This window comes from Nansenia antarctica (genome assembly GCF_963989245.1).
Source record: "Nansenia antarctica genome assembly, chromosome: 19".
NCBI classification, from domain to species: Eukaryota; Metazoa; Chordata; class Actinopteri; order Argentiniformes; family Microstomatidae; genus Nansenia; species Nansenia antarctica.
The window spans coordinates 24,361,530-24,385,333 of NC_137692.1; the positions used below are offsets into that span (position 1 = coordinate 24,361,530).

Consider the following 23,804-nt stretch of genomic DNA (forward strand, 5'->3'; position numbering starts at 1 on the left):
CTATAATTACTATAATTATATATAATAATTATTATACATATTATATATATAATTATTCTATCTATATATTAGCTATCTATATATTATAATAATAATATATAATTCTATAATTACTTATAGAAATACTTCCTCTGTCTGGTGTGTTTTGCATCACGTTCAAGAACATCAATCGGCGCAACCGCTCAGCAGCTCTACGTGCACGGACGTGCGTGCGTCCTCATAGGTCTTGACAACAGGCTACGCGGACAGGAACAACGATTGCGCAGTTAAATAGAAGAAGATTACACAGAAGTACAGACTATTAGAACAGTACAAATTATTATTATTATATCTGAGTAGTGTTGACAGGTTGTCAATAGACTGCGCTGGTGCGTTCGTACATCCTCTCCGAGAGCGCCGGAGCGCACCCTGGGTTCGACGTCATAAAGCGACCGAGTGATCTGATTGGACGAGAGGCGTTCCACGAGTGTTGATCGAATCCCCCAGAGCGTGTTTACGAACGCAGCGTAGCAGCGATTCTTCCGGTGTGAGACGTGGCTGGCTCAGCCCTGCTGCCATATTGGAGGTGGAAACAGAGGATAGCTTATTAACAAACAGCAAACAATTACAAAATACGTTTTCTAAGGGACTGAAACGCGTTGGAGTACACGCTATTGGGGGACTGAACATCGTTTTCCACAAAGAGAGACCGAAAATGGTGAGAGAAAGAGAGACGAACTGAAGGCAATGCGCCTTATCACAACATTAACTAGCCGACTAGCTATAGTCTGGGGGGTATTCCATCAACGTCGCTAAAGGAAAATCCTGGTTTATTTTTGATAACTTCTCGCGAGACTTATCGGAATATGCCTGTATATTTTTAGGAACTCTCGCGAGACTTTGTCAGACTAAACCTGGATTTTCTTTTAGCGATGTTGATGGAATACCCCCCTGGCTCTTGCCAGAAGGAAAATAGAGGGGAAATCAAATTTGACAACATTTAGCATAAATATACTAGCTGACAATGACAAACATAGCCACCCTGTCAATGTCATCACAACACAATGTTATTGACTAACCTGCTCATGTCTGTTTACTATTATTATTATTCTTGAGTACATTGTGATTGTTGGTCAGCTGTTTGCTGTCATGTGTGTTAGCTGGCTAGCTACTTTATTTAGATGGATAGATAGCTGTTTATTTTTGTATTAACATCTCCCTAAGTCCAAAGTCAGTGAGATTACTATTTAAGTTTTTTTTTTTTTAAATGACATCGAATTTAACTAAAACTACAAGTCCCAAATGTATAAACTGCAAATGCCAATCCCCAACTATGGCTATTAACTTAGCCTCTGGCCAGCCAATCAATAGAGAGGTTGTGTTTTCATTCATTGATTATTAGTACCAATCAGCAACCTAGACAACAAGTCTCCCCCGGCGATGAGGGCTGAAGAACGGTTATGAAAGAGGGGTAGTTCAGTTGTTTCCTTGGATCATCTTTGCCGTCATCCCTGTATTACCCCCAGTGTGTGTCTGTGTCCTTGTTTCATTCACATTTACATGTTTGGCATTTAGCAGACGCCTTATTCCAACTTACGACTTACAATCAATACATTTGAATACTAACCAAGTGAAGAATCATCAATCCACCAGTCGTAGCAGGAAGAGTAATCCAGCTCAGGCCCGGGGCCATTGATAGAAGGAAAAACCTTCTCCTATCACCTTCTTCTAAACCTAGGTTTTTTGTCCTTGTTTCCTATCTTCTCCAGGTGCTTTTGGCAGCAGCCGTGTGCACCAAGGCGGGCAAGGCCCTCGTGTCCCGGCAGTTCGTGGAGATGACCCGGACGCGAGTCGAGGGCCTCCTGGCCGCCTTCCCCAAACTGATGAACACCGGCAAGCAGCACACCTTCGTGGAGACGGAGAGCGTCCGCTACGTCTACCAGCCCCTGGAGAAGCTCTACATGGTCCTCATCACCACCAAGAACAGCAACATCCTGGAAGATCTGGAGACGCTGAGACTGTTTTCTAGAGTGGTATGATGACCCATTTGGCTTACTATCGTGTCTGTTAATTAAGCAATATCACACAAGAGGGAGTGCTGTTATACTGAATATCAGCACGGCTGTGATTCGGTTGTAGGTACGAGGCTGCAGGCCTGGACTGTTGCCTAGTAACCTGAACACAAACATGTAGTCTAATTAACGGTCATTTAGTAGAACATCTGTGCGGCGGAGTGATACATATAGTTAAAAGTCCCTATACTTATACTGTATATCAGCACTCATGGAATGCCTCTTGTCCAATCAAATTACTTGGTCGGAACTAACTGTTGTATAATTTTGGGATTGAGGCATGTAAGCTAGCTGGACTTTCTCAACAGATTGAGTTGGACTCGGATGTGACACTCAGCAGCATAGCGCTCCTTGACACGATACCGTTTAGGTTCTGAAAACATTGAACAAAAACAACAACATAGCTTTTGAAGTCAATGACTACTACTCTCTCTCTCTCTCTCTTCAGATCCCGGAGTACTGCCGCGTGCTGGAGGAAGGGGAGATCGCAGAGCATTGTTTCGACCTGATCTTTGCCTTTGACGAGATCGTGGCGTTGGGCTACAGGGAGAATGTCAACCTGGCCCAGATCCGGACCTTCACTGAGATGGACTCTCACGAGGAGAAGGTGTTCCGGGCCGTCAGAGAGGTAGGACACTCGTAACCCACGCTACAGGAATGTGATTGTTGCTAATGCTAATAGATGATCTGAGTTAATTAAGCACAGGTGAAACAGACGTCAAAAAAGTTGTTGCAACAACAGTAGCCCCACAGTTGGAGGTTCTCCAACCGAGTCTTGAATTTTACGAACCTCTGACTTGCCAACGAACATGACTAGTGTCCTCAAATCCTCTATGTTAACTGGCGTGGTGTTGGGTGTATTTGACCTTGAGGAGTGAGTAGATACTATTCACCAATCGCTTTTATGCCCCCACTACATCTTTTAAAAAAACATGCAACAGACAACAGGGACAAATCCTTATCATCTCCGTTGTCTGACAGTCAAAGGATGACACCCATAGATTAGAAACATCAGATTAATCCGTAATTAACGGACATGCATAGTTAGATTTTTGATTTGATTTATTGTGGAATTAAAAAGACAGTTTCCAAGGGATAAAAACACATGATAAAGCGCAAGCGCTTATTTCCATCATGGTCCCTGATTGAGGACAGGACAGACAGTTACCATAAAACTAATTTACAGAACATGATAAAAAAAACATAAAAAACAAACATAGATAGTTACACATTCCCTGCACTCCCTACCTATGACGTGTTTCTACTCTGTCATTTCACTGGCTAGCCAGTTCAGTTTGGTGTTTAAGCTTGGGGCCTAAAGGCGTTTGTTTACCCTCTCCCAAGTTAAAGGTGTCACTGATGTAAATGGTTACAGCTCGAAGTGGCGGTGAGGTCTGGAAAAATATTGACAGGGTCTTTAAAAAGTCTTAGAAAGGTATTGAAATTAACCTCAAGATTCCTGTATCTACCCTGAGTAGGTAACATAGACACGGCTGTTCTAGTGTCAACTGTCACTTAGATCCAACTGTCACTTTCAAATTAACCTCAAGATTCTGTATATCCCCTGTATCCTCCCCTGCCCCCCCCAGACCCAGGAGAGAGAAGCCAAGGCAGAGATGAGACGGAAGGCCAAGGAGTTGCAGCAGGCGCGGCGCGACGCGGAACGCTCAGGGAAGAAGGCTCCGACCTACGGGGGTTTCGGCAGCGCGGGCATGAACAGCCTCTCCTCCGGCTCCATCATCACAGACACCATCGTCGAACCCGAGAAACCAAAGATGGCTCCCATTTCAGCCAGGTAAGTTGTCTCCAAAAACGGAAAGGAAAAGAAATGTAGGCTGAGGTCAAATTCTCTTCTATTGTTCCCAAACAGTGCACGCACACACACACTCTGTTTTTGCTTTGAAAAGCGTTGGATTGGATTAGTAAGCGTAGGAGTTTCCACCATGGTTCTTACGCTCGTCCATTCCCTTTAAATCCACGAGGGGCAGGTAACGAGTGCACACACGAGGGAGAGGGACAGAGAATCGAACCGTAACATGCGTAGCTGAACGTACGGCTGGAATTTGATTGTACTTATGTGTATTGTCTCCAGACAGAGCCCAGTCAGTTAAGCCCTAGGCTTTTAGCGCAGCAGGTTTAAAACCTTTGTTCACATTAACTGCAAAGTCACTACCCATCTTCCGTCGTAGACTGAAGACCCATCTCTTCAGGCTACACCTTAACTGCTCCTCCTGAGACATCTTCTGCCCCTCACCACTACGTCTCCTAAAGACACCCGCTTTTCCCCTCTACTGTGTCCCTACAAACTTTATTGCCCCCCATTGCCCCAAAAAAGAAAAGAAAAAAGGTTTAGAAGAAGGTGATAGAAGAAGGTTTGTCCTTCTATCAATGGCCCCGGGCCTGAGCTGGATTACTCTTCCTGCTACGACTGGTGGACTGATGATTCACATGCTTAGTATTCAAATGTATTGATTGTCGCTTTGGAATAAGGTGTCTGCTAAACGCCAAACATGTCAAATGTAAATGTATATTAAGGCAGGTATTGACAGTTGTGTGTTTCCCCCCACAGGCCGAGTGGACCCAGTAAAGCTCTGAAGCTGGGCGCCCGGGGGAAGGAGGTGGATGACTTTGTGGACAAGCTCAAGTCAGAGGGGGAGACGGTCATGCCGACCATGGGGAAGAGGCCTTCAGATGCATCTAAAGCCCTGCCACCTCCTGCCCATGTAGAGAGGTAAGACACAAAAAACACCACACACAATTTAAAAACAACTAACCTAATCCTACATTTTCACTTCCCCTCATAAAAAATCGAGTTCAAATAAAATGCAGCATATGTTGATTCACGCAACCACATGTGACCAGTCTACATGCATTCCCACGCTCAAACATAAACAATGTGCAAAGTTTGCAAGAAAATCATAGCGACAGCAAATGCGTCCCCCATGACATCTTCAAGTGATACTGAGAAACAGATGTCAAAAACGGGGCGGCTGTGTCTCAGCCTGGTAGAGTCGCCGTCTAATGATCACAAGGTTGGCAGATCGGCGGTTCGAACCCCGGCTGGCCACATGTCGAAGTGTCCTTGGGCAAGACACTGAAGCCCATTGCTCCCAGTGAGCGGGCCGGCGCCTTGCATGGTAGCTTGCCACCATTGGTGTGTGAGAGTGGGTGAATGAGAGGCCGTTGGAAAGCGCTTTGGATAAAGGCGCTATATAAGTGCAGCCCATTTACCATTTACCAAAAAGAGAAAAAATATGATGAAACCTTCCTTCAGTATGGATTTACTAGCATAACAACAAGGAAAATTGTCTTTACCGTTCACTACTGGATGTAACAGCAGAGATGAGATGCGCTCTGTCTACTTACTACACCACCCAACTTTGAAATACATAATACATGTACATAGTTTTCATGGATAGAGCCATAACGTGTGACCTCCCTTATTAATAGAGAAGTCTTTCTTCAGTAGCGAGGTGGCCTGTTTAGCAGTATGCTGCAGGATCTGAGCTGTGCCTGTTACTGTGGTCTGTGTTCACCAGATAGAGCACATATTTGTAGACTACTTAGCTCTTTTGTTATGATCCATTGTTTAATTCGAGTCATTGTTTGTTCAACATTAATTTGCAGCCGTGTAAACACAAGCTCACCTGTACATATCCTGCACTGGGGAAAATAAAATCCTCACTTTGTTGCACTAACAATAATGTACATGTGAAATAGCCTAAATGTGGTCTAAAATGAACATTTACTTGCAGCATAGTATTACAAGCTATTACGGTACATTGTCAAAAAACAAAAACATTTTTGCTGAAGAAAAATCTGGTCACAAGCCAAACAAGGCTGGGAACCACTGCTTCAGTTTGACAGGAAGGGCCAGGGGCTGGTGGGTATTTAGTTGAACAGAATGTTGATGGTTAATTTAACACCTTTTAAAGGGATGCTGTGGAACACCTAGGGCCGGTTTCAGAGACGAGGCTTAAGCCTAGTCCTGGACTAAATCACACTTTCAATGTAAAATCTCCATTGAAGATGTTTTTTAGTCTAGGACTAGGCTTAAGCCTTGTCTGTGAAACCGGCCCCTATAGTTCTAAAAGGAGTGAAAATCACATCCCTGTCACATGCCCTGGAGTGTGTGTGTGCGCGTGCGTGTGTGCGGATTCAGTTCCTAGATTATTGAACAAACTCTACATTGACTATCCGGGCTAACGGCGGATATAGAAGTCATGAAGATCCTGTAGCATCTCTTGAAAAGAATTGTAGGAGACTATCCCAAAAAAGTATTACCCTGGGGAAAAAACGTAAAGACTACCGGTAGTCTCCCAGGCCTAACGCATGGAACATGAAAAGGCCTGGAAAACGTTGTAGGTTCATGACTATCCAGATAAAGTGTTAGCCGTGTTGCTGATGCTGTCTGTGTCCCTCCCCAGCGTGCACCTGCGCGTGGAGGAGAAGATCTCCCTGACGTGCGGCCGTGACGGCGGGGTGCAGAACATGGAGCTGCTGGGCATGATCACCCTGAGGGTGACCGACGACAAGGTGGGACGCATACGCCTGATGGTCAACAACAACGACACCAAGGGAGTGCAGCTGCAGGTGAGTGCGGGAGTGAAGGGTGCAGAGCGAGTGCATGTGTGATGGAGAGCCTGAGTGGAGTGTGAGAGGTGGAGCGTGGGGGGGGGGGGTATTTCATCAAGTGAAGTGAAACTTTATTTATATAGTGCCTTTCGTACATGGATGCAACTCAAAGCACTTTACAATGATTGAAAACAAGATTACAGAGATGGGGGGGGGGGGGGGGGGGGACACGAGACAACAGGAAGGGAGGGGAGGGAGGGGTTACATCTTTGCTTCTAAACAAGCGTACATGCCAATAACACTACTAATAACTTGTATAACCATCAAGTTTACACAATAACTAATAATAACATGTATAACCATCAAGCTTACACAATAACTGTTAATAACTAATAATAACTTGTATAACCATGTCAAGGAGCACATCTTTTTAAAAAGTAATGGGCGGCACCGTTGAGTGTACGTAGGTGGAGTGGCTAAGAGGGACATAGAGCGGGAGAGCAGAGCTTAAACACATTATTATAAGCCAGTTTTTCCAAACACTTATTCTCACATACTCTGGTGTGTGGGGTGTGCGTGCGTGCGTGTCTTTATTTGTCCATGTTGACTATTTTGGCACTAACTTGGTTGTCTTCCCCTCAGACACACCCCAACGTGGACAAGAAGCTGTTCACAACGGACTCTGTGATCGGTCTGAAGAACCCAGAGAAGGCGTTTCCTCTCAACAACGATGTGGGCGTGCTGAAGTGGCGGCTCCAGAGCACAGACGAGGCGCTCATCCCCCTCACCAGTGAGTGGCATCGCTTATCTTCCTGACCGCTTCTCTATGACATCATAGACCCTAACATCATAGACTATGGGCCATACATTGATTGACAGGAGGGTGTGGACCTCTGTAGTTAACTGGTGTTAACTGTAGTTAACATTCCTCTGTAGTTAACTGGTGTTAACTGTAGTTAACATTCCTCTGTAGTTAACTGGTGTTAACTGTAGATAACATTCCTCTGTAGTTAACTGGTGTTTCCTCTGTAGTTAACTGCTGGCCCTCTGAGAGCGCCACCGGGTGTGACGTCAACATAGAGTACGAGCTGCAGCAGGACAGCCTGGAACTCAATGATGTCGTCATCGCCATCCCTATACCGTGAGTATGCAATGTGTCTGTACATGTGTCCAGAAATGCTGTTAATTATGTCCAGATTGGGTGTCCGTGCGTGCGCTTCATATTGTGTGCGTGTGCGCGCGCTTCATATTGTGTGTGTGTGCGCACGCTTCATATTGTGTGTGTGTGTGTGTGTGTGTGTGTGTGTGTGTCTGTCTGTCTTTTCCTTTCCTTTCCCTGGTGCAGGTCTGGCGTTGGGGCACCGGTGATCGGAGATCTGGATGGAGAGTACAAGCACGACAGCAGACGGAACGTGCTAGAATGGTCTCTACCCGTCATCGACGCCAACAACAAGAGCGGAAGCCTGGAGTTCAGCGTAGCCGGGCAACCCAACGACTTCTTCCCCGTCAACGTGTCCTTCGTGTCTAAAGGCAACTACTGCGACATCCAGGCAAGCTCACGCTTTCTATCTGTTGATATGTTGCTTAGAAACATTGACTTTGTAACCAGACTTAGGGCTTACACACCGGCAGTTCCGAACGCCGGTTCGCGTTCGCGTGCCGAAACCTCCGAACGTTGACGCTGTCTGGCGAACGATACACTGGTATGAACACGGGCTCGTTCGTCAGACAGCGCCAACGTTCGGAGGTTTCGGCACGCGAACGTGAACCGGCGTTCGGAACTGCCGGTGTGAAAGAGGCCACTGAGGTCACATACATTTGAGTATCTCTACTTCAACCTCAGTGATTTTTTTAACTTAAACTCAAACTGTTTCCAATACATAGGCTATGTGCTTCTCGCTAGGCTATATGTGACGGGGGTCTGGTATTTTTTTGGTCCCCAAATAGGGCAAGGTCATTTGGGGACCATCTTCTTTTTTTTTTACAGATTATGAAAAGTGCATCGTAAGCTTTCAAATGATGTGTCATACATTGACTTCTGTTGAAGAAGATATGTTTATTAAAATGTTGGTACACCTCAAACCAAATAGCAGAGAAAATCACTCACAACGTGCTGATGGAACATGAACATGCTAAAAGCACACAACTAGATGATCACAGTGTCCTTGCTTTTGAACAGTCCTGAAGCGTAAGTTTGTTTCCAAGACATGTAATCACTGACACTCACCTAGTACAAAGCAGGATGGCAGACGATACAGTGAATCCAAAACAAGTTTGCTGACAAATTATTAAGTAATTAGTGATCCTAAAACTGTTGTTTGTTTTTCTTGAGTGGGCTCTTCAACACTTACATTTTCGTGATGAAGAATTGAGAAAAACACAAAAACGTTTCTGCAACTTCACGATTCCTGACTCTTTCACCAGATCCTGTCACATATGCTTCTCACTTAAGCAATATAACACGAGAGGGAGTGTGTTATACTGAATATCAGCCTCGGCCTGCAGCCTCGTACCTACGACCGAATCACAGCCGTGCTGATATTCAGTATAACAGCACGACCTTGAGTGTGATATTGCTTTTATACAACAGTTCTACAGCGCAATTTATTAGTTAACAGTAATAAGCGACAACAGATTATGATTTGTTTGTTTATTTAATCATAAAAATAAACAAAAAATAGTTCCGCAACTGAACTTCAAATGGACTGTTGCCTAGTAACCTGAACACAAACATGTAGTCTAATTAACGGTCATTTAGTAGAACATCTGTGCGGCGGAGTGATACATATAGTTAAAAGTCCCAGTGCTGTTATACTGTATATCAGCACTCATGGAATGCCTCTTGTCCAATCAAATTACTTGGTTGGAACTAACTGTTGTATAAGCTTCTTTCTCATCACCTCTCGCCTTGCTCCGTCTCCTCAGGTAACCAAAGTGACTCACATCGAAGGCGACAACCCCGTCAGATTCTCTTCAGAAACGTCATTCGTCGTCGACAAATACGAGATCCTGTAAACGCGGCGGTCCAGACTACAGATGATCAGCAAGAGAGAAGAAGAAAAAGTACTGGGCTCGTCCGCCCCGTGTGTGTAACGTTTTCAAGAGACAATACACATCAACAGGACTTAACCCTGACACACGCCCCCGTCACCACGCAGCGCAACGTTGATGTATTTATATGTTTGTATGAGAGAGAGAAAAAACTATCTATATATATAAAGAGTTAAATTGATCCAGAAGAGAATAACTGTGCTGTATCCGCTGGGGAGAGGCGGGGCGGTGACATCACAACATGGTGACTGGAGGGGCCGATGATGATGGGGGGAGGGAGGGCCGGAGATGGAGGGGGTGTATGGTGTGGGTGTGTAGGGTCCTGATTAAGTTGTTAGGGAATAGTACCACAGTGTCCTCGAAGCCCAAACCAACCCTCAGCCCCTACCAGTACAGACTGGTGGAGGTAGGAACCGGGAGGACAGCCTCATTGTAATGCATGTTATGGAATGAAAATGATGTCATAATATAGAATTTGATACCATTTTCCCTCTATCCATTCCATGTGTTACAACGAACCTGTTCCTCAGGTGTCTACTACCTCCAACCTGGCCCCTACACACACACACACGGCACATGGAGATCTAAGAGTATTGGAAAGATGTAAAATAATGCAATATACATTTTTGTAGTTTATTGCCGCCTACACCTGTCCAATCCTCACTGATATATACAAGTGCATAGGGGGGGGTAGGTATTAGGGGTGGGGGTTTGGAACCCTGTGTTAATATCAGGAACAACGACAAGCAGTAATGGAGCTAGTCAGTGCTGTGTGTCTATGGCCAGCTATAGACAGCTTCTTCTGGGGATGTTACTATACCCCCCCCACCCTAACAATCATGGTTCCCCTATCACAGCTATGTCCTTTTATTACATCATGGTTCCCCTATCAACAGCCATATGTCCTTTTAATATATCCAGCATTAAACGTGGACCAGATCTGGGAAAAAAGACAAGAAAAGTAGTTGAGTTGTTTTTTCCCTTTATGTATTTTTCAATCATAATTGCATCACTATCACTCATTATTATTATTATGCATATATGCCCTCAAGAAGTTAAGTTGTTACCCTTTTGATTGGCTCATCTCAATCTCGTAAATCCATCTGTTAGATGTCGGAGTTGGCACTAGTATGGTTGCCTGGTCTCTGCCCAGCGGTCCTGGGGCTAAAGCAGTTGTCGTTGTGTGATACATCGTGACGTTAGAATTATACGGTTCTATCTCCGTTTTTGTCAAAATTGAGTTTTTTACATCATCTGATCCATTAGGTGTTTATTAATGCCTGTGTGGTGTTATTTTTTTAAATGTTGACATTTTTGAGTTAGTAATTCATAAAATACAAAGGTTCCATCTCACAAAACATAATGGAATGTAAAAACGTTGACGCTCAATATCTCTGAACTTCCCTAAACGGAGATAGAACCTTATCATTCTAAACGGAGATAGAACCGTATCATTCTAAACGGAGATAGAACCTTATCATTCTAAGCTCACGACATGGCCTTAAATGTTCTGGACCCAAGTTATGTTTTGCTGTCCAGGGTCAGATACAGCTGGCTGATTTCCCCTTTACTCCTCAATGTCTGCAAGATCGATCTGATCCTTGATGGCAGCGAAGAGTCTGGATCATTCTGGATCAAACCCTTAGTGATGTAGTATTATTTATCTCTTTCTTCTGCTTTTCAACCATCACACCAACATTGATGAGAAGAATACCTTGGTTCTATTGGCCCTGAATCTCCCAAAATCAACCCCTAGCTCTCGATCACGTTGACACTTGTGTAGATATGAGAGAATTCGATTGGGTATGAGCAATATAGTAATAGTCCAAGCTTGGCCTCTGATTGGTCTGCTGGCCAGGTAGATAGGAGGTAGTGGCTAGGGGTTGATTTGGTAAAGTCCCTGTCATCTCACTCCACCTCTCTCTGACCTCTGACCCTGCCTCCATCCAGTCATCCACTCCACCTGACCTCTGACCCCGCCTCCATCCAGTCATCCACTCCCGCTATGAGCTCATTTAAATCCAACAAAATGATTTTTTTTGTGGGGGGTTTTGTATGGATATTTGGGGGGGGGGGGCGGGGGGGAGATGAGACATTTTAACAACAAAAAAAGAAAATGACATTCAAGGGGAATCGTAACATTCCAGTGTAAAATTAGAAGAAAATAAATCTTTAATTGATTAAAGTGTATTATTATTATTATTATTATTATTATTATTATTATTAAAGATGGTTGTCTCCTGTGTCCGCATGTGCACGTGTCGGTATTTGAGTAAGAGACATTTATCTGCGCTTATGTTTGCCAGTTGATACTATGGGTTACTCTGAGTCATGTTCATGCAGATGTTATACTAATACAAATGCAACATACCCATATAACTAATATACCCATATAACTCAGTAACCAAGCTAGAAACATTGTTTGCCTCACGCCTCACTTGTTGCTGTACTCCTTGCTAAGTCTTCCATCTTCACCTTTTTGTCGTCTGTTCAGTCAGTGCATTGTCAGGCTTACGGAGCCCCCCTGGGGTCACATGGTAGAAAACATTTATTTGATGTGTGAATCCGTTCCCTCGGTTTAGTAATTGGTTAGGGTTAGGGTTAGGGTTAGAACCTACGAGCCAGAACGATCTCAAGGATTCTAACCCTAACCCTAAACATGGACATGGTTGTTCTAAGGTAACTCCGTAGGCTAGCTCGTAATCTCTGAGTCATATTTATAATCTTAACACTTTCATAGAAATGACAAATTGAAACAGGCCTGATCAAGAGCATTGTGGACAAGTGAAGCTGACCAGTGTCACTAGAGGCCACGCAGGCTGGGCCACAGCAGGGGTCATTTGCTTCAGGGAAAGTTCCAGCAACAAATCTGGATCATAATTTCTTTGTCTATTTACACAAGTGATATCTATGCAAAGCATGGAGAGATTCAAAGAGGGAGAGGCCAGTTAGATTAACTTGTATCCTGTGTGCGTGTGTGTGTGTGTGTGTGTGTGCGTGTGTGTGTGTGTGTGTGTGCGTGTGTGTGTATGTGTGTGTGCGTGTACATGCGTGTGTGTATGTGTGTGTGCAAACTGAATATGAATAAGCCTAAACATGTTTTTTGCTCTAACCTGATTTAGACATTGATTGGCTCGAGAGGATGAGAAAGAGCTGAGAGGATGGGGGGAGTTTAGAAGAGATTTGGGACGTGGTGGAAAGGGTAGATGGAAACAGAGGATGATGTTAACAACTCATACGCAGGGAGATATAATAATTAGATAGAAAAGTCAAATGGAAAACTCTTGGGACTTGGGGACAATTAAATCCTTTGTGGTTAAACAGATGGGCTTCGGTGGAAAAAGAAGGGTGGGAGGTTGGGGGGGTCAGTCGGGCAGGGGGGCAGGGGGGTTAACAGCTCCCTTATTTGGGATTTTAAGGACGGGAGGGTGGGGGGGGGAAAGGGAAGGGCCCAGGGGGTGTTAATAGCAGTTCTCTCTCCCCGTCATAAAAGAGGGAGTGTCTACTTTACGAATGAATGATCAGACTGATAAGCTGTGAGGCCTGTTGCTTTGTGAAGTGTCTTACTGGAGACACAGGCCAGAGGGGAGAGCCAAGCACAGACAATAGACCCTACGGCACTCTATTATTGTCATTGCTATGTTAGAGGGGGAACTCTAGTCTGTCACAGACAGCAAACACTGATGCCCTAGAGTCAGTGACCAACAACTGCTGATGGGAAGTTTGACTTTGTTTGGTTCTCTGGGAGTTTGTGTTTGTGATTACTGCTGCATGGCTCAGTGAGCAGGAGGTTATCCAAACTGAGACCAAAAAGGAGTGGGTTGGAGGTTGCTCTGTGTTCAGTCTCTGTATACGTCTCTGTGGCTACTAGGAGGGCCAGGAGGGGATCTGTTGCATGTGAGAAGTGGCCCCGTTCACCCCCGGACGACAGGATGATGCTCAAGAAGGTCCGATTCAAGGTAGGCTGATGGGACTGTTGTTGTGATGAGGTACTGTCCGGTGCAGCAATGATGTTTATCATCACTGAAAGAACAATTTATACAGCAAAAATGTCTTTTTTGTTTTGTTTTACATCATGTGAGGAGGAACAGCTAGGAACTTCCTGTGTCCATGTTTTCATAACCTCAACTGTAAGCACTTTAATTATAAGCATCAAACTGTTTTTCTATCACACAAACATTTTTTGCATTTTCATACAGCTGAAATGTCCCTTTCTGTGTAACCTACTTTCCATTTGAACTCCTGGGCCCCTGTTAGGGCCTTGCTTGAAGTGTGATTCAGTTCAGCTCTCTTGATCAAATTCAAATTTAATCACATTCATTCTGTTTTTCCATTTGACTAAAAGCCCACGGAGAGGTGGAATGCCGTGTTTACTCTGTAGATTACATGAGGCCACGTCCCCTCACCCACAGACCCAGTGGTGAAGCGTAGAAATAGAATATGCTGGTAAAGTGGGACATCACTGGAGATACCTAAACAAATGTTGCAGTGCTGCAAAAACATGAACATTCTCATATTTGGCTGCCAAACTTAATCCCAGCATAATTAAATGTACTAGTGTTCATTATTATTATTAGTATCATTATTATTATTATTATTCATCCCAGAAATGGAGACAATGTGAAAAAGACAGCACAGGTTATAGCTACGGTTTATTTTCCAAAATCGATAACTATATTCTACTACTGTAGTCTCCTATGGAGCTAGGTTGGAACGTCCCCAGATAGCTTCGTTGTCATGGCATTTTTTGATTATGATGCATTCAACTTTACCAGCATAATTCTAGAACATTCATACAACTTTTACCTTAGAGACCATGGCAATGTGTCTGGTGCACCAAAGCTCTCTCTCACTCTTACACATGGTCCAGAGTAATGCTTAATTGAGAATGCTTATTCATTCTAGAATGTATTCTATTCATTCTAGTTCTATGTAGCTAGTGGACGTTGAACCGTCATGCAGATCAAAGGGGCCTGCTGGGTTGGTCCATGTGGTGACATGGAGGTGATAATTAAAACACTGGGGCCCTCTCCCCTGGGAAACATCAGGCTGAGTTCAGGGGAGGCTGGTGGAGGCAGAGATTGGAGGACGGGCTCATAGTAATGCATGGTACCATTCCTTAATCCATTCCATGCATTACAATGAGCCCAGCCTCAGATTTCTGCCTCCCCTGAGAGTGTGTGTGTGTGTGTGTGTGTGTGTGTGTGTGTGTGTGTGTGTGTGTGTGTGTGTCAATGATTGAGATAATGTGTAATGAGCCTCACCTCTCACCTGTCCTCCTGTGGCCAGCTGCCCTTCTATCCTTCTCTGTGAGAGAGAGAGAGAGAGAGAGAGAGAGAAGAGAGAGAGAGAGAGAGAGAGAGAGAGAGAGAGAAGAGAGAGAGAGAGAGACAGAGAGAGAGAGAGAGAGAGAGAGAGAGAGAGAGAGAGCGAGAGAGAGCGAGAGAGAGAGAGAGGGAGGGAGACAGACAGAGAGAGAGAGAGACAGAGAGAGAGAGATTGAGACAGAGAGAGAGTAGAGAGAGAGAGAGAGAGAGAGAGAGAGAGAGAGATTGAGACAGAGAGAGAGAGTAGAGAGAGAGAGAGAGAGAAAGAGGGAGAGAGGAAAAGAGAGGGAGAGGGAGAGGAAATTGGATGCATTCTGTGGGAGCATGTGGAATTTCCTCTCCATGACCCTTTAAACAGAAGCTGGGCTGTTGTGCGTGAGAGCTGCTTCCCAGCAGTGGTTTGTTAGGGTCTGTCCTCCTCTCACTGACACGTTACATTCAGGGAGGACTGTAGCAGGACTATTTAGGGTTATTTAGTCTCCTTTCTAAAGCAATAGAAGTCCTAAAGTACACATATATATACTTTTTTTTAACTGAGATTGACAATGGTCTCTTTTATCGTAAGATAAAAAGATATGCAGTATTTGTTATTATCATCAGTCGAAAATGTGTTTGAAGGTTTCATAAACTTAAACTTACATAGCCAAGTTAGATACGGTACGTATCGCTAATACTCATTAACTCAGGTGAACTCAGTTGCTCCCCCAAACCATGATGGAGCTCTTTGCTTCCTCTAGGGGGCGCTGGAGTCACACGGTGGGATGAGGAGGGCCTCTGGTTGGTCTGGTCTGTTTCTTGCCGATCGTGACGTTAGAATTATAAGGTTCTATCTCCATTTTTGTCAAAATTGAGTTTTTATTTTATTTTACATAATCTGATCCATTAGGTGTTTATTAATGCCTGTGTGGTGTTATTTTTTAAAATGTTGAATTTTTTAAGTTAGTAATTAATAAAATACAAAGGTTCCATCTCACAGAACATAATGGAATATACAAACTTTGACGCTCAATATCTCTGAACTGCCCTAAACGGAGATAGAACCTTATCATTCTAAACGGAGATAGAACCTTATCATTCTAAACGGAGATAGAACCTTATCATTCTAAACGGAGATAGAACCTTATCATTCTAAACGGAGATAGAACCTTATCATTCTAAACGGAGATAGAACCATATCATTCTAAACGGAGATAGAACCTTATCATTCTAAACGGAGATAGAACCTTATCATTCTAAACGGAGATAGAACCTTATCATTCTAAACGGAGATAGAACCTTATCATTCTAAACGGAGATAGAACCTTATCATTCTAAGCTCACGCGATGTAGAGGGCTGAGCTAGGTTGCCATGGTGCCTCTTTCCCTGTTATGGTCACGTGGGTTTTACAAGTCATGTAATTACATCACTGGCCATTGTCACATAGTAGAGGCCTGCAGTATTGCTTGAAGCAGTGGAGGCTGGTGGAGGTAGAAATCGGAGGACGGGGCTGATTGTAATGCATTCCTGATTCCATTCCATGGCATTACAATAAGCCCTGTCCTTAGATTTCTACCTGCACCAGCCTCCACTGTCTGGCCCATAGCCCTGCTGTAACACTGTTGTGAGACTTCATAACAAAGTCTTGTAGTGAGTGAATATCACACTGTGACTGTACTAGGCTGTGTGCAACCCCAATGATCATAGACATTCTTATATGTTACATTTTACACTTCACCCTGAGGCTATGGATGGCTATACTGGGAAGGTTTCATCAACCTTGAATCCACTACTATATTTCCTATTGGGAGAAAAAACTAGGTGACCTATTTCCATATAAATCCTGACTTCCTGCTCTGTGCTCATCAGAATTCACTGGATGAAGGAAATTCCATTCTAGAATCCTCAGTATCTGCCAGCCAGAACCTGGATTAGGTCATTTTTGTTCACTGATAGAGACGCCCGCAAAATCAGTTGAGAGGATCAGGTCAGTGCCTATCAACGCCTTTGAAGTTTTATAATGAGCGTTTCCTTCAATTTACCCTCTGGCCTTAAACTATTCATGTTTCCACAAAGCCGGTGAATTGAGTGGGTTAGTAGGGTAGGAGGGGAGGAACGGGGAAGAAATATGTTTTTCATTAAAGATGAAAGAGGGGGAACAGAGGCAAGCTTTTACTATCACAGCATTCTCTTCATAAAGTCGTTTAATAGTGTGTTATGTGTGTGTGTGTGTGTGTGTGTGTGTGTGTGTGTGTGTATGCGTGTGTGTGTGTGTGAGTGTGAGTGTGTGTGTGTGTGTGAATGTTGTCTAAATGGGCTTGGGTAAACAAGACAGATTTAAAGGTGGTCCCAGAGAGTTTGTGTGTGTGTAGGCCTGATCTGTAGTGAACACACACACACACACACACACACACAGTGGTTTGGGTTGGAATTTGGCCCTGTGATATGTTGCTCGGAGAGGATAATTAAAGCTAAATAGCTGGTTGAGGCTGAGAGTCGTAGGGACCACGAGGAGGACTGCTAGAATGATGACAGGCTGCTGGTTCCTCCATGCAGCTTTCTGCACGCTTGGAGTTACACTGTCTGACCCTTCGTGACGTTAGAATTATAAGGTTCTATAATGCAATCAGCAGGAACAACAGTCAGCTGTGACCTGCTGAAGGTTATTTTTGAAAATGGTAAGTGATGCGAGTGCTGTGAGTGTGAGTGTGTTCTGTAAGGTGGTCCAATCGTTTGCTGCCAACTGAAGGAGTTGCGGACGAAAAACAGTGCGGGCTTTTGGCATGGTGAGCTTGAGGAGATCCCTAGACCTGGTGTGGTAACTGTTGTGAGAGAAGTGCAGGAGAGATGAGAGATGAGAGGTAGAGAGATGCAGGAGAGATGAGAGGTAGAGAGATGAGAGGTAGAGAAGTGCAGGAGAGATGAGAGGTAGAGAGGTGCAGGAGAGATGAGAGGTAGAGAAGTGCAGGAGAGATGAGAGGTAGAGAGGTAGAGAGGTGTAGGAGAGATGAGAGGGAGAGAGATGAGAGGTAGAGAGGAGAGATGAGAGGTAGAGGTAAAGAGGTGCAGGAGAGATGAGAGGGAGAGAAGTGCAGGAGAGATGAGAGGTAGAGAGGTGCAGGAGAGATGAGAGGTAGGTAGAGAGGTAGAGAGATGAGAGGTAGAGAGGTGCAGGAGAGATGAGAGGTAGGTAGAGAGGTAGAGATGAGAGGTAGAGAGAGGAGAGGTAGAGAGAGGAGAGGTAGAGAGGTAGAGAGGTGCAGGAGAGATGAGAGCGGTAAAGAGGAGAGGTAGAGAGATGAGAGGTAGAGATGAGAGGTAGAGAGGAGATGAGAGGTAGAGAGGTGCAGGAGAGATGAGAGGTAGGTAGAGAGGTAGAGATGAGAGGTAGAGAGAGGAGAGGTAGAGAGGTAGAGAGGTGCAGGAGAGATGAGAGCGGTAAAGAGGAGAGGTAGAGAGATGAGAGGGAGAGAGGTAGAGAGATGAGAGGTAGAGAGGAGCAGGAGAGATGAGAGGTAGAGAGGAGCAGGAGAGATGAGAGGTAGAGAGGTAGAGAGATGAGAGGTAGAGAGATGAGAGGGAGAGAGGTAGAGAGATGAGAGGTAGAGAGGAGCAGGAGAGATGAGAGGTAGAGAGGAGCAGGAGAGATGAGAGGTAGAGAGGTAGAGAGATGAGAGGTAGAGAGATGAGAGGTAGAGAGATGAGAGGTAGAGAGGTGCAGGAGAGATGAGAGGTAGAGAGGTGTTTTTCCCAGGATTGTTTTATAGCTTAATTGAAGCCAGTGAAGAAGCCGCCTGCTATGTTAGGAGGGCCTGGCGCATGTTCACATGAAAGCACATCATCTGGCCGCTAACTTTCATGAAGTGTCACACCGTCTGCAAACTGTACTCACAACAAACATGACTCATGAATTGGATGTCCTTCTTTCAGACGGCAGGTCATGTTTGTGACATACGGGTGTTTCCAATGTGTTTCTGCTGTGCTGGGGTATTTGTATTGTCTGTGTGACTATGTTAGGGTGTTTGTGTTTGTCTGTGTGTGTGTCCTCTGCCATGACTGATGACTTGAAGTCATTACAGCTCAGTATACACATGAATGAATGAATGAATGAATGAATGAATGAATGAATGAATGAATGAATGAATGAACGGTCTTTATTGTCATTGCTATAGTACAGGTACCAAACAACGACATTTGGGAGGGGTGGCTCCCCTGGTGCTAGGAAAGAAAACAAAAACAAACAAAAAACGCAAGAAGGGAAGGAGCTGGTTTACATAAATAAAGGCTATATACACTATCCACTATACTATACTGTACAGATAGACGACTAGGGTTGTCATATTGCACATAGTGTTATTGCACATTCATTTGAAGTGTCACAGTTTGCAGGCTAGAAATGTACATATTTGTGCCTCAGCACTACACCAGATTTTTTCAGTCCAGCAGCTGCCATCAATCCGTCCAGACTGTCCAGGGCCCAGAACCTAGGTCTTTGCTGTGTTCAGGGCCTGGATGGCCCTGGGGTAGAAGCTGAGCTTCAGTCTGTTTGTCCTTGCGGCCATGGTCCTGTACCGCCTTTTCGAGGGCAGCCGGGTAAAGTGTTCGTACCCAGGGTGGGTTGGGTCTCTGGAGATCTTGGAGGCCTTCCTGAGACAGCGTGTGTTGTACAGCTCTTCCAGAGAGGGGAGGGGGGCAAGCCATTTCTCCTCTCACACACTTGGGGATATAAGATACTATACAGTATATTCATGTTGTTTGTGTCAGCTAGTTGTATGCTAGTTTACACTAGCCACAAGAATGTGTTGTTATTCATCAAGGCAGCCAGACATTAGATCAGGGAAAAACACATCAAAACAAGTCTTCAGGTCTCAGGCAAGATTACTCATCCTTCAGGCATGGCTTGCCAAACCAACCACCTTTGTCACTGCCACTGTTTGGATTGAATGGCTCTTCGTGACGTTAGAATTATACGGTTCTATTTCCTTTTTTGTCCATTGAAAAATGCAACTTCTAGCACTTGACACTACAGTACACTAAAATGTTCACTCTAACCCGTCTTGTCAAGTCTACCCCTGGTCCAAGGTGGAGTAACTGTGCGGCTTTGTGAACAAGTCAGGATTTATTTAAGCCAGAAGAATGACTGCCTTGTGTCCAGTTCAGGAAGGTTTGACTGAACAGGAAAACTGAGGGTGGGACTCAGGAGAGAGAGAGAGAGAGAGAGAGAGAGAGAGAGAGAGACAGAGAGAGAGAGAGAGGGAGAGGGAGAGGGAGAGGGAGAGGGAGAGGGAGAGGGAGAGGGGGAGAGGGAGAGGGAGAGGGAGAGAGAAAGAGTGTGAGGGAGGAGAAGGACTCAGACCCTGTGAGTCAGTAGTGTACAGGACATACTGCTTTGTCTCTGTCTGTCATGATAGCCAGAGAGCTTGTGTGTGTGCAGGGGAGGACCTCTCACACATAGGAGTAACCGCAGAACACACAACACCTCTCCTCCTCTCTCTCCAACTCCCCTTTGGATTTCATCCAGCTTTTTTGTGTCTTTTTTTGTGATTTTGCCATTTTGTCAAGTCTGGAAGTGTCTATGAAAAGCTGTGTTGTGTTTGCCCAGGCCGGGTGTGTCTCTCTCTCCTGTTACTGGAAAAGTACCCTCAGGTAAAGTAAAGCTTCTTCCATCATGTTTTGTTAGAAGTATTCAGTCTTTTCAGAGTGACAGCCTGTCGGATAATACTGTGCTATGAAAGCGTCCAGGTGACAGACAATGCTGCCTTTGTGTTGCTGGGAGGAGAGATGTGACAGCTGGTCGTCATGAGAGGCAAACTATCGACATGACAACAGTTTATTCTTTCTTTACTTTCGTTTATTTACCTGTACCTTTCTTTCTGATGAGTGAATGGATGGATGGATGGATGGATACAGTATGAGTTTTTCACTAGCTTTTGTCATTTCTGTATGGAAAATGTTTTCAATTAAACCAAACTAGGGGCTATAATATCAACAGCTTAACCTTTGTCTCATGTACCGGTATTTTCCTTAGACAAAACGCTTGTACAATGATGACTGGTTCATATTGTATTTTGGGGAAAGGATTGGTACAGGTAGTTTGGGTTTGATATCATGTATCAGTATGTGGGTAGGTTGTTTATGCCAATGCCATCCTTTAGATGTGGGCGAGACACAACACAACATAACACAACACCTGCTTAGGCTGTCCAGTTCTTCAGAGTCTAAACACGAAGATCTCCTGGAGAGATTACCCAACAAACTGGGGTACGATGAGGGGTACCTCAGGGAGGGGCGGGGCAAGAGAGAGAGAGAGAGAGAGAGAGAGAGAGAGAGAGAGGGGTTGAGATGGAGAGAGAGAGAGAGAGAGATGGAGAGGAAGTGGGAGAGCAAGAGAGCAAGAGAGAGAGAGGTGTAGAGAGCATGCACAGACCCGTTACAGAAGCAGCAGTCTCTCTTGCCACGTTATTCCTTTCCTCTTCCCACCCCTAAAACAGTAGATACTATTGAGTGGAACAGAGAGAGAGAGAGAGAGAGAGAGAGAGAGTAGAGGGAGGGAAGGAAGATGGAGAGATAGAGACCTTTCTTTCTGTGAGAACAGACACATTTAGAAGGCCTAGCATGGAGAGAAAGAAAGGTTCCCAGACTTGAACTCCCATAATACAGCCTTTGTTATCTGGGCTCTGTGTGTTCTCACAGCAATCAGGCCTGTGTAGCAATCCTCATCAGTCTCTCACTCTGTCCCCTGTGCCGTGTGTGTGTGTGTGTGTGTGTGTGTGTGTGTGTGTGTGTGTGTGTGTGTGCGTGTGTGTGTGTGTGTATCAAACAAACCTCTCTGTTCCCCGAGCCCCCAGTTCTGCGGTCCTGCTCACTGCTCTGGTTATTGGGCTAACGCTGGCTCTCCTCAAAGAGATAATTCACTGTTTCCTGGAAAGTGTATTTTGGCCGCGCTGCATAATGATCTGAATAGAATGTGTGATCAGTGATTTGAAACCGATCAGCAGCCAGTCACTGAAAGTCTAAGATCATTTTGGGTATATTGTATTTGACCCAATCACACTTCCCCCATAATATGGAGGATGATTCATGCCACGATGAAATGCAATACACACATCGAAATGCAATACGTGTGTAACAATAAAGGCAATGCAAAAATACGGAATATTTGTGCCAAAATAAAAACAATACAGGCGTATTGTATTTCGAGATGTGTACATGGTATTTCGGGATGTGTAACACACAACGTGCGTCGTTGTTACAGAAACGGTTGTCTGTGGCCATGTCCACACGGAGACGAATGTGGGTGTATCTGCAAACGTTTTTCATCGTACGGCTGTTTCGTCAACACGTTCTGGGAGCCTGAATACGCTAATTCTTTTAAAACCTGGTCCCAGAGTGAACAAATCTGAAAACGAAAGAACGCCACCAAGCTTGGCCCACCTGGCTGTGTCTCAGGAGGTAGAGTCGCCGCCTAATGATCGCAAGGTTGGCAGATCAGCGGTTCGAGCCCCAACTGGCCACATGTCGAAGTGTCCTTGGGCAAGACACTGAACCCCAAAATTGCTCCCAGTGAGCGGGCCGGCCGGCGCCTTGCATGGCAGCTTGCCGCCATTGGTGTGTGAATGTGTGTGTGAATGGGTGAATGAGAGGCCGTTGTAAAGCGCTTTGGAGCAGCTTTGGAGCAGCAAAAAAGGCGCTATATAAGTGCAGTCCATTTACCATTTAAGCCAAGCAGATTCCTGTCTGAGGGTGTTATTCCTAACAACAGCTGTGTGACCGCTGCAGCCCTCCAGATACTGCAGACATCCAACAGCTGCAGCCTCGACTCTGCAGCCACACGGCCCTGAGTACTGACGGGCAGACGTACGGCTACGGTGTTTTTGTAGCGCTGCAGACTGCGTGACCTACCTCAGGTCCTTTCCTCCTCCTCCTCCTCCTCCTCCTCCTCTTCCCATCATTTCCTCTTTGCCCTTCTTCATCTCTTCTTTCATCTCTGGCCTGGAGGCATGTATAACTCTCTTCATCTGAAAACTGAAATCATATAATCATGTTCAGATGGCGTTCAGATGTTGCGTCGTCATCTGTTTTTCGATTTCGTCGTGTAATCGGTCTGGTTGTCGTTACCACAGATGCCGACAGAGTATTTGGGGTTTAAGTTCGTTCATGGTGAACCTTCACAGATCCCTCAGCAGGGTGCCTCTGTACCAAGGGGAGGCTGGTGGAGGAAGAAACATATAGGCTACTCAGATATATATACAATGAGCTCATCCTCTGATGTCTGCCTCTACCCTGGTCTCCCCTCTGCTCTGTATCCATGTCAGAGCCCCTCCATGCTGGGGCAGGCCTATGTGAGAGCAAATTGTCTGTTACACAGAGAGAGAGAGGGGGGGAGAGAGAGAGAGGGGGAGAGAGGGAGAGCAGAGGGAGAGAGAGAGAGAGAGAGAGAGAGAGAGAGATGTTGATGACCATGTCAGAGCCCCTCCATGCTGGGGCAGGCCTCCTAGGTGAGAGCAGATTGTGCAAGCTAGGTTGTGTCGTCATGGTAACGACGGTTGTGGTTTGTGGCATGCTGACAAAAATGAGATGATGTCATAATGGTCCTCGCTGCTGTCCTGTACCGTTTACAGCAGCACACCTGGACACCTGGCTCTCGTTCCCCCTGTACAAATAAACTGACAGTCACTCACACTAGCAGCCAGCTAGCTGTGGAAACAGTTTAATTAAAAAAGACATGTTAATGTCGGAACTCTACTCGATAATGAACATTCTATGTGAATGTGCTTAAAACAAGAACTAAAACAATATGGAGACAAAACAATATGGAGGTTT

The 23,804-nt window shown here is 45.0% G+C and overlaps 1 protein-coding gene across 1 annotated transcript; it reads left to right on the forward strand.

The window, feature by feature from the left end:
* Positions 1-320: 320 nt before the first annotated feature.
* LOC308174200 (coatomer subunit delta-like) lies at positions 321-9,641 on the forward strand (the record flags this gene model as incomplete). Its single annotated transcript, XM_080549282.1, has 10 exons — positions 321-697; positions 1,749-2,012; positions 2,500-2,679; positions 3,641-3,846; positions 4,621-4,782; positions 6,479-6,644; positions 7,269-7,416; positions 7,659-7,767; positions 7,972-8,176; positions 9,552-9,641. The coding sequence occupies exons 1-10, from the start codon at positions 695-697 to the stop codon at positions 9,639-9,641; spliced, it is 1,533 nt and encodes a 510-aa protein (XP_080405408.1). The 5' UTR covers positions 321-694.
* Between the last annotated feature and the right edge of the window lie 14,163 nt (positions 9,642-23,804).